Below are 11,995 nucleotides of genomic sequence, written 5' to 3' on the forward strand. Positions count from 1 at the left end.
CTGAAAAGTTGTCATTGACCAAGTAATACCTAGTCGTCTGAGCAAACCATATGACACACAGGGACTTTTCACATCTCAAGCTCTTAATAAAAATAACGCCTTTCACGTCATGTCCTGTATAAACAAAGCTGCGTCTTGAGATATTTGGATGTCTGGACCGCGCGCGTGCCATACAGTTGTTTGTTGTTGTTTTCACAGCTTGCTCAGCGGCTGTCTAACTTGTAAACAAGAGCTCGAGTTTATTTATATGTCGGCACTGGAGACTCGTGAAGCATGCTGTTAAAGTAATTAAAATAAAGTCTATTCGAAGCCTAGCTTACAGCTCTTCTTTCTGCGCACTGTGAGTCATTTAATACAGTTAACATGGCATTAATATTAAAACTAAAGCCTCCTGGTTCCAATAATGCACAAAAAAAACCCGAATTCATGCTGATTTTAGCCGCTTTAATGTTGTTTTTGAAACACCGGAATGTGGTCCTTTTTTAGCAATAGTATTCCACCGCAATAAAAAAAAATATATATATATATATATATATATATATATATATATATATATAAAACACAACACGGAAATGACGCCACCGCATGGCCATAATAAGATGTAGGGAAGTGAGTGCAGGGGAGTAATGTCGCACATGAGTTTAAATATAGACAGTTAGATCCAGTATTATGTCCTCTGATGAGAAATCCCACTGTGTTTTCCCAGTAGTCTTCCTACTGTTTGTTTGTTTGTTTTTGTTCTGTCTGCATGAACACAACAATTTCAACTTGGTACAAGCCGATGAGATTATTATACTGAGCAGTAAAACCGCAATAATGTTGGATGTGGTAACTGGTTTGTGTGCAGTAGCTATGCTGTAACTGCTCCACTAAATGGTACATTCTAATGAAAACACTAGTTACCGTTAAAACCGTTACAAACGGAAAGCGCTCGTCACTGTTACGTCATCATTGTTTTCATTCGCCTCACGCAACAGATACTAGACGCTGCTCAGGCTTGGGTTGCTTCATAAATTAAAATAAATAAATAAATAAAACTCACGAAACGATCACTCACTAAACACCCAAAAGGCATAAAATGCGCAAACAAACAAACAAACAAACAAATTCTGTGTTTATATTTATGTATAGACTGTATTTATTTCCCTTTTGTGCTTATTTATTTCCCCTCATTATCTTACTACTACTAGTACTACTTTATGTATCATTTTGCAATTATTATTCTCTTTGTTTAATTAATTATTTCCCTATTTACTGATTTCTTTAGGCCTAATTGTTGCTGTCAGCACTGTCAATCAATTATGTCATGGTGACTCCTTAGTTCTCACTGATATCTGATTGATATTATTCACCAAAGATTCCTTAATAAAATTAGGTGTAATGTATTTTGCTTACACTGATCCTGATGAACCCTGTCATATAATGTTCACACTCATGGACAGTAAATTTAAAGCTATTTTTAAGAAAACATAAGATGTAAATCACCTCCAGATAACTTACCATGACAATTACTGTAATTTTTTTTTTTAACATAAAGTCTTATCATGTTATCAAACATTTCTCACAAAATCCCCCCAAAAAGTGACTCCAATGAAAGCCTTAGCTTTTCTGAAATTAGCTGTGTTTATTGAAGGGTTTTGTACCTCTGAAATTAGATGCATGATGCTACAGTCCTAAACTGCATACATTTTGTACATGCCAAGAATACTGCTATATTTTGTTCGAAAAAATAAAAAAAATTCTAGTTTTTGATCATCAAAATTTAATATATTAGTTTTTAATATTTTTGCTTCTAAACATCTTGGAAGACTTTTTTTAGGCATAAGTTTAATCCTTTGTTACTTGTGGTATTAATAGACATGGACAATCCATTTACTTTTTAATATAAAATCTTTATTTTAAAAAATGTTTAAAATATTTGACATGCAATTTGAGGTAATAAAACACCTAAAGAATCCGGATATGTTTAAAAAAGAATGTGTACATAAAGGGATTCATTTCTGTATTTTATGCTTGTGGTCCATCTGCAGTTACAGTATGTATATGCACGTATGCAGTATGAGGTTTGTCAGCTCCTCTCCATCACATCCATCAGCGGAAAGGGTCCACCACAGAGCCACCAATGATCAGATCTTATGTGGATGGTGGACTATTCTCAGCACAGCAGTGAAATTGGCAGAATAGTTGTATAGTAGTGTGTGCTGTGGTGAAATGACTGTATCAGTTGCAGACACATTGCTGGGATTTTTTAAACTCCTCTGTGTCACTGTTGGCTCTGTCTGCCAAATATCCAATCAACAATAGTCCTTCATCAGTGTATGTTTAGAAATGCCCATTGGTGAAAGGCTAGAGGAAACTTAACACAAAAATCATAATGTTTAACGACATAATGACATTATACTGTATCAAAATGACCTATTGTGTAGCTACAGTAATACTGCTGTCGATATAGTTATAATACACAGTATCAGTACCAAAAGCACTGACATGAAGCAGAAAAGCGAAGTCATCCAGGTTTTTCCTCTTTAAAAAAAAATTCTTTCATTATTTTGTAATCCCAATTTTTTACAAATTAAAAAACATTAAAATAATTTACGAAGTAAATGCAACACGTTTAAACTAGAGGTAAAGCTAGGTAACATTAGACTAGATAGTTTGATTAAATTAGATATCACTGACTATTAAATAGATAACGCATATACCTTACTCATTGTTTTATATTGCATAATCTTTCATTTTTGCTTCTTATTTTGTATATTAATTGTTCGCTTTAGCAAGTTCTTACTATGTAATTTGATATCCCATCTTTTTATGTCAACTGAAATTAAATGATTTCTTTAATAAAAACACTATCAGATTCTTTTCTCAAAGATTTTTACTCTTTCAATAAGATGTGTATTTGGCAATAGAAATGCAACAATTAAAAATGTAATATGTCATTACTGTAAACAAACTTTGCAGTAGGAATGTTGAAAATATTACTTAGAGTAACTACTTGGCAACTCTGCGTCCAGTAAAAAACTGTACATTTACATAGTAACTGTTTACATTGTGATTATTTAGCTGAAATGATTATCACAAGTTGGGGTGAAAGTCCATACCACTTCCTATTCACTGATTTCAAGCGAAATCTTCTATTTTCTGTTATCACTTAATCCAGCATCCCATTATCCTGGAGTAGAGTGAAGACAATGTCACTGTTCACTGCTGCCAGTCATTCAGTAAAAAGGAGAAAATACTGGCCAAAGGTGAAATAAAGGCCAACAGTACAACCCAGTGGTCTTTTGTGGAAGTATCTCAGATAATGCATGAAATATCGTGTCTCAATAAATATATGGTTATGCATGTAAGGTTAGGGGTCTGAGATTATATCATCAAAGGAAAAATGTTAAATAGTTACACTGTAAACATTAGTCTATACCAATAATTATGCCCCAAATCATTTACTGTTATTTTGTTTAAAACATGTCGCTCAATATTTGTAAAAAAAAAAAAAAAAAAAAAAAATTTGCACTTACACTACCATTGCAGCTTTATACATAATGGATTTTCATTCTCTTTGAAAATGCAAGGTTGTAAGCAGATATATACTGAATACCATGATAATTTTTTTGTTTTTGTAAGTTAATACACTTTTTTTTTTTTTTTTTTTTTACAGTTCCACCTCTGGTGTGTTTTGTGTTCAGTACTCATTGGAGTGTTGGGAATAATGTTTATCACATTTCAGATGTATAATGTGTACCTATAGGTAAGTGTTCATGTTATTAATTATTTATTTATTTAGGCTTAGTGGTTAGCATGTTTGCCTCACACCTCCGGGGTTGGGGTGTCGATTCCCGCCTTCACCCTGTGTGCATGGAATTTTCATGTTCTCTTCTTGCTTCAGGGGTTTCCTCCCCAGTCCAAAGACATGAGTAATAGGCTGATTGGAATCTCTAAATTGTCCATAGTGTGTGAATGGATGTGTGAATGTGTGCATGTGGGTGTGTGTGTCTGTGCGATTGTGCCCTGCGATGGGTTGGCACCCCGCCCAGGGTGTCCCCCGCCTTGTGCCCCGAGTCCCCTGGGATAGACTACAGGCTCCCCATGACCCTGTGTAGGATAAGTGCTATCTAAAATGGATGGTTGGATGAATGGATGGATGGATGACTGAAGAGTTATTAGAAATAAACCCTTCTGGATTGTATCACAATTTAAAAAACAAAAACAAAAAAACAATAGCAATATAACCAAATTAGCAAAACATTCATATTATTCATTGTAAAGTCATAGTTTTCTGCTTACATAAGTTTTTCAAAGAGCCATCAATAACTTGGATAAACTTTTAAGTGGGATAGATATGACAAATACAGACATTTGCACCTTTGTGGACATTAAGCCAGGCCTTACTACTGAACAGTCTTGGGTAGGCGTTGGTCAATATTACAAATTATACAGGGAGTTGGTGAGTGTAGAAACTTTGACATGAAGAGTGAAAGCAAGAAATGAAAATTTAAGGATGTTAACTAAGAGTATAGTGGCGTGTCAAACTTTATTTAGTTCATACGATTTTGCAACTTGGGCTGGAGTTCATGGTGACTTCTGCTTTATGCTAGTTAACCACAAAAAGAGGCTTAAAAGGAATCAGTGTATCAGATCAATACACTGAAGCTGGTTTAGCTATTCATGGTGGACCAGTACCTTAGTAAGACACTTTAATTTGTTTTTTCCTTAGATGCGTTACCAGTCTGAACTTCATATACCAAGGAAATATACAGTCCCCTCCAAAAGTATTAGAATGACATGGCCAATTCTTTTTTCTTTTCTTTTTTTTTTTTCGATATACAAAGAAACATTTGGGTTTGAGATTTTAAAAAACAAAGAAAAATAAACATTTGGGTTTGAGAACAAAAGATGAATATGAGACAATAGATCAGAATCTCAGCTTTCATTCCCTGATATTTATATCTACGTGTGTTAAATAACTTGGTGGCAGACCATCCGATTTTTAGGTGAGCAGAGGAATAGGAACAGATAGTCTTAAAGTAAATAACACTTAATATTTGGTTGCATATCCCTTGCTTGCAATAACTGCATCAAGCCTTCAAGTTACTGATGTCACCATTTATAAGGCTTTACCAGGCGTGTACCACAGGTTTGTTTGGTTCAAGGGGTTTATTCCTTCAGTCTCCTCTTCAGAAGGTGAAATGCATGCTCAATTGGGTTAAGGTCTAGTGATTTACTTGGCCAGTCTAAAACCTTCTAATTTTCCCCCTGATGAAGTCCTTTGTTGTGTTGGCAGAGTGTTTTGGATCATCGTCTTGCTGTATGATGAAGATTCTCCCAATTAGACTTGTCTGTATATTGGTAGACAATATTTCTATAGATTTCTGAATTCATTCTGCTGCTCCCATCATGCGGTTAATCATCAATAACTATTTAAAATAATTCACCCATTCTAGAAGCAGCTATGCAAGCCCAAGCCATGACACTACCTCCACCGTGTTTGACTGATGAGCATGTTTGGATCATGAACAGATCCTTTCATTCTCCACACGCTGGTAGAGGTTAATGTTGGTTCCAGAACTTTTGTGGCTCATCTCTGTATTTCTTTGTGAATTCCGATCTGGCTTTCCGATTCTTACTGCTGATGAGTAGTTTGCATCTTGTGGTATGGCCTCTATATTTCTGCTCTCAAAGTTTTCTTTGAATGGTGGGTTATGATACCTTCATCCCTGCCCTGTGGAGGTTGTTGGTGATGTCGCCGACTGTTTGGGGGTGTTTCTTCACAGCTCTCACACTGTCAACAACTGTTGTTGTTTTCCTTGGCCGACCTATTTGACGTCTGGTTGTTAATACACCAGTGGGTTTTTTTTTTCTTTTTCCAGAACATTCCAAATTGTTGTATTGGCCATGCCCAATGCTGCGCAATAGGTCTGACCAATTTTCCTTTGCCATGCTATGTTATGAATTCCAAGATTCATGAAGATAGATAAGGGAATCTGCTTGTGACTGACTATATGGGAGGCTGCTGAAAGGTGAAAGAGGATGAAGACAGTTTGGTTTGTCAAGCGGCATAAAGCTTTTCAGTAAAGGACAACAAGGGTAGTTTCTGTGGCGTGTGCCACGACTCATTGAAGATCTTGGAGGTTATTCTGGGTGAGATAGACAGTTGATCATGTTCAAGGATTTTAAAAGAAAAGAGAAGTGATACCAGTCTGTAATTGCTGATGTACACTGTAAACTGTAGTACACTGATTACTGTACACTTTGTGCATGAATCCTTATAAACAACCTTCTGGGACAACCACTCTTTGATATGTAGATAACAGATTGTCACAGATTCCTTACCTTTGAAAAATAAGCTTTTGGAATGGCTTTACAATGTCACATACATGTGTATAGCCATAAATAAGTAGGTAATTGCTTGAATAGTGATGATGAACGAATTGCTGTGAAGGTACTAATACCTATTGAGGTCTTAAAAATGGTTAACATAATAATATTAAAATAAGTATGTTTAATAATTTTAGACAAAAATTCTCTTTATAACGTTTAATGACCTCTAGTGGAGAAAGGACAAACTGACATGTGGAAAAACATTCATGACCAATTTAAAGTGGGGGGGAAAGCAAAAATGGTTTAAAGAAAAGCAACAAGTATTTGAACACAACAGACGAGCAAAGTCCAAATTAAGTAAAATAATTTAATCTTTATTTTAATTTATATTACAATCAGTTTTCAAATATGTAAAATCCTATAAATTGTTTTCACAGTACAGTTACAGTTAATGAAATAAAATGCTATAAAACAGAAATTCAAGGCTCGGCACATGAATATTGAGAGGAAAAGGTGAATCTGGTCCAAATGTTTGTGCCAAAACAGATGTGTACACCATAAGTGAGTTTCGCACACATCCAAGCCTGTACATGCCACTGTAGAACCTGCAGCAGAGCAGGACCATCATTGTCTTGACACAAACCACAGTAACATGAAATATTGTGGCGCTTTCAGGCTGATCTGAGGTCAGCAGTCTTAAGGTCTTATTTAAGTCCTGGGATACCAACACTGTTGATCAGTGTAAAGAGGCCAAGCTAGAGCTTGTATCTACAGAGAACATCTCTTCCTCACACACAATCACTCTTTAGTTCCTCCACTTCCCCCAAAGACTTGAACATCTCAAGCAAAGGTGTCAGAAAAAGTGACCACAAACCACGATCACTGACGACAGGTGCAGGACTGAGGTCAGTTGTCATGGTTTTCAAGTAAATATTGTGATTTTGGCCAAGCTAGAGCATCAGGAAAGTCAAAGCAGCTGGGGTTTGATTATAATCTTAAAGGTTTCTTGTCACTATTAATTATTCATAGAAATCTGGATGACTGAAAACCTAAGACATTACTGCATCTATTAGTATTCCTGTTCTTCACACACAGCATTCATTTTTCTTCTTCTCTTCTCCCTGACAGTCCTCCAAACATACAGTAGCTGACTCGGTCTGTGTTTGCTTTCTGATGATGGATGGCAGCAGCAGCTCAAACAGCGTCTCGAACAGCACATCAACATTGTACCCTGTCTTTGCACTTGTCTCAAAGCACATATCCTCAGCACGCGGGAGTGTGGGTGTGTCAAGGGCCTTGTAGCGAATTATGCGGTTGTAGAGCGCCACAGCATCCTCCGGTGCCACCTGCTTGTGGAAAGTAGGTGTATGTGGAGGGGTGGGGCCTGCTGGGGTGTCCTCGGTTGTCAGGACTTGGGCGCATGGGTCAGTCAGGTCAGCCTTGTTGCCTACAACGGCGAAAACACAGTCACTGTTGGCAGAATCAGTGAGCGGCAGGAACCGTTCTTCAAGCTGCAAGAGGCTCTGCCAGCTGGTCACATCATATGTCAGGATGATGGCCGCTGCACCACGGCAGTACATGGAGCCCAGACCGTGGAACTGCTCACGACCTGAAAGTTTTGTGGGATCAAAATTAGTTAATAAAGACATTTCTGATGGCTTAACAACCCAACAAACCTCTGATTTATAGATTTAGACAAGAGGAACAAATATGTACTTGTTGGAATAATGAACATACCCTTTGGAGGACATTCATTGTACATGTAGCATTTAAGCACACACAACCTGAATTTCATATCCTACAAGGCTGTTTGAATACTGAGGCCATCCAATTCTCTCCCCAGATAAACACAATGAAGTGGTTCCTTTGAACCTCTTATCACCACTAGTTTTAAAAAAAAAAAAAAAAAAAAAAAAAAAAAAAAAAGGGCTTAATACTGTAGCTTGCTTTATATTATATTATATTATATTATATTATATTATATTATATTATATATATATATTTATATATATATATATATATATATATATATATATATATATATATATATATATATATATATAAATAAAAGCACAGAATAAAGAGATTCAAACCCTAAAGCTTTGGCAATTGAAGTATAGATGAGTAGACAAACAAGAACATGTTCTAAATCAGATACCAAATACAGAGTGTAAAATCAGTTAATGTCTCAAAGAAACACTCATATTATACCTGTAAGATTCATATTTGTTTTTCGTGTCTTTTGTCACCTTATAGTTTACTTCCAGATATGTATTAATATAAGAACTCAGAATTAAAAGTTGGGCATTTGTACAGTCAATTTGAATCCGATTATTTTTTTTTTAGATACCTATTGATCAGAAACTTTTCAAATTGCTAAATATCTTGTGTTCACCATATAATAAACATTACAGATATGACATTAGTTGTCTTTAATGTTGTAGTTCATACCCTCAGACTAATATATATATATATATATATAAAATTCAGATTATATATTTAATTTAAGTAGTAACACTGACTAAAATATGATGTTGGTGGATTCTTTTAATTCATTGTGAATTCCCCATATGGAGATGTGAAAGCTAAATTTCTTGAACCTCTGAGAATTCCATCATTGCATAATTTGCCTAGTCATGCTATAGAGTGAGACGGAGATGCTTCTGGTGAAAGGCAAAATGTAATCAGTTCTTGTTTTGTACAGTGCAAAGAAGAAAGAAAAAAAAGTACAGGACGGAAAACCCTCAGTTACAAACGCCAACAAGAAAAGGGAAGGTGTCTAATGTGGGGGTGACATTGTTTAGGATATTAACATATAAAATTATGAGCTGAACTAATTGAAAACTTTGTTTTAATTAGTACAAACATGGTCTGAAAACACAGACTGTTTATGGAACCTTCTCCCAAGTCAACTGTAGGTCACATTGAAGTGTCCACAATATAATAACAGTATCACAATATACTGCATAACCAACTGCAGGCAGAATTTGAGTCCACTATTGTACATAAGAACCATTTTTGTGCATCCTTACTTGATAAAATAAATGCTTTGGAGACTTATTTTAACACTACAATTAAAAGACTCTTTCATAACACTAGGTCACGAATGGCATACAACTCAGTGCAAATGTCTGCATTTATCTTGCCTTTTGAATGAATAAACTAGCCTTTCTTTTTTATTTTATTTTATACAGTTTAATGAAGCAATATCAGACAGAAACACTTTGACCAACTTACCATTTGTAAGAAGGAGGGGGGGGGGAAGAAAAAGAAAAAAACACTTTTACACAGGCTGTTGGTTATTTTAACATTTAACTGTAGATTCCAGGTCAAATGCTCGGCAAGGAATTCAATTCAGGAATGATTATTTGAGATTTAACTTCCTAGCATTTTAAGTTGTAACATTTTAAAAGAACCGTGAAATATATCTGACTCATCGTTTTAGAGCATTCACGCTCAAACTGAAGGAAAAATGAAACGTTTTGCCTTTTCCCACAAGTGGCTAAGAATGTGGCAAATCCTACTGTATTAAAGCAATTGAATCGCGTGCACAGAAGAACTTTCTGGAAAAATGACAAAGCTTTCATATACATATATATTATATACATATTCTTTTCACGGCTTTGGAGGAAAACAGTGCCTGGACTGTTTTCCATCCACATCCAGACAAAATATTGTCTGTTATACTGAGGTACATCCTGAACATGTACCGAAATGTTAAGGACTATCAAACCCACCTGCCGTGTCCCAAATGGAGATGTTGTAGGGTCCCCACTGCTTGAGGAAGAAAGCTCCTCCGACTGTGCTCAGCGTGTCTTTAAACCCTCTCTCCGTGTATCTGTGGAGAAGAGACGTTTTCCCCACGTTCATGTCTCCCAGAATGACCATCTTAATATCAGGCTTCCTCATTTTCCTTGCCGCGGGCATTGAGACAGTTTTTAAGAATGTAACAATTTTAGAAGACAACTGAGGGTTTTTCCCCCCCTTCAAAAATAATAATAATAATAATAATAATAAATAATAATCTCGTCAGGTCAAACTTTAGTCATGGTGGTGTCTGCGTTTGGTGTTTGTATTTGTTAAATTATCCACAGAACGTTATAAGACCTTCTACAGACTTCAGACTGCGAAATAGACAATAAAATCTCACAGCCGTTCCCAGAGAAGAGTAACACCGTCCTCACTCACACTCCTCTTTTCATTCTTTCTTTTTTTCTTCTTTTTTTTACCCCCACTGAAGAAATGACGACACCGGAAACTGGCGGGGAAATGCACGTGCTTGGACTGGGGGGGTGTCTGACCTCTTGAAATATTGCCTCATCCGACATGCGTTTGTGGTCACGAAGAGCAGAAGACTCACATGACACAAAAACACACTGCTGCATTATCCTAGACGGTGATATTTAGGCCTAATTTTAAAAATGTCAGTTGGTATGTTGGTATGTGTGAAATGTATTGACCTAAATTACACAAACATTCAGTATCTAAAATATATTGTAATTAAAGTATACAAGATTCTATCTTGGCATTTCCAAATTGTCCATGGTGTGTGAATGGGTGTGTGAGAGAGAGTGAGTGAGTGAGTGAGTGTGTGTGTAATTGTGGCCTATGATGGATTGGCACTCCATCCAGGGTGTCCCCTGCCTTTGTCCAGGCTTCCCGTGACCCTGTGTAGGACATGCCGGACAGAAAACGGATGGATGGTTGGTTTGGCTAATTGTTTAACAGACTGTACGAACATATGTCCTCCATGTCAGATTATACGATTATCCTCTAATGATGTCTTGTGACTAAAGAAAATTGCTACATCCAGCATTCAAATCCGGGCTCATGTAAAAAAATTCAAAACAGAATTTGAAGGACAGAATTTTGTCCATTTGCATGTTTTTACATTTTGCCATTTCCAATACCGTATCTGTAGCTGTCCCATGAATTTCGCCTCATCCTATACTGTCCTCTTATTAGTGGCTTTTAGTCACTCACTTTAGTGACTCGAGCGTCTTAACAGCGGTTGTACTCTGAGATTGTAATAAAAAAAATATATGGCACTGCCATAACTTTTGGTCGGCAATCACACTGAATTGGAAGCTGCCACATTATGCATCCACCATCTCAACTAACAACAAATAATACTTTAAAGAAACGTGGCTCTTTTTTTTTTTTGTCAGTGACATCAAAATCAGGCCAAAAATCATATCTATTATAACAGTATTTCCAAACCCAAAATAATCATATAATTTCAAAGATACGTCAAAGTAAAGTGATTTGGATTATTGCTAAACAACTACAGTTTCTAATTTCTTGATTTCAGGATTCTGTTTATATATTTCTGGCCCTGAAATTAACTCCACCCCTAGGTGAAACAGACCTGTTCAGCTCTGCTCCTTTTTCTTAACGCATGAGGCATATGGAATGTGAAAAATGAGCTCAGGTTGGAGAGAAGGGATTGGAAAGGATTGCCATTGTTCATCAAAAAAATGTCAGTTTGCCTCAAAGGTACCAGAGGGCTCTAAAATTGACTGCTCCTTTAAAAATTTATAAATGGCGAATTCATATGCAAGTCTTCTGACACTTGGCCATATATACTCAATAAACCGCAGATGCAGAGAATAACTTCATAATGAGCTGCCAGTCAGATCAGGACAAAGTAGTTTTTCTGACAAGACCTCCTAGGGAC

At 36.2% G+C, this 11,995-nt stretch overlaps 1 protein-coding gene across 1 annotated transcript; it reads right to left on the reverse strand.

Annotated features, from left to right (window-relative positions):
• Positions 1-6,671: 6,671 nt before the first annotated feature.
• On the reverse strand, positions 6,672-11,910 carry LOC108259043 (ras-related protein Rab-20). The gene is made up of 2 exons (XM_017458177.3): positions 10,056-11,910; positions 6,672-7,927 (listed from the first exon to the last, which is right to left on the reverse strand). Exons 1-2 carry the CDS (start codon positions 10,243-10,245, stop codon positions 7,404-7,406), a joined length of 714 nt encoding a protein of 237 aa, XP_017313666.1. The 5' UTR covers positions 10,246-11,910; the 3' UTR covers positions 6,672-7,403.
• Between the last annotated feature and the right edge of the window lie 85 nt (positions 11,911-11,995).

The sequence above is a fragment of the Ictalurus punctatus genome, chromosome 26 (assembly GCF_001660625.3).
Source record: "Ictalurus punctatus breed USDA103 chromosome 26, Coco_2.0, whole genome shotgun sequence".
Taxonomy (NCBI): Eukaryota; Metazoa; Chordata; class Actinopteri; order Siluriformes; family Ictaluridae; genus Ictalurus; species Ictalurus punctatus.

Bases quoted from the DNA above. Each gene is read 5' to 3' on its own strand.
- LOC108259043 (XM_017458177.3), bottom strand. From the start codon at position 10,245: ATGCCCGCGGCAAGGAAAATGAGGAAGCCTGATATTAAGATGGTCATT. The intron at 7,928-10,055 runs GTGGGTTTGATA...CAAAACTTTCAG, and splicing joins CTCCATTTGGGACACGGCAG to GTCGTGAGCAGTTCCACGGT.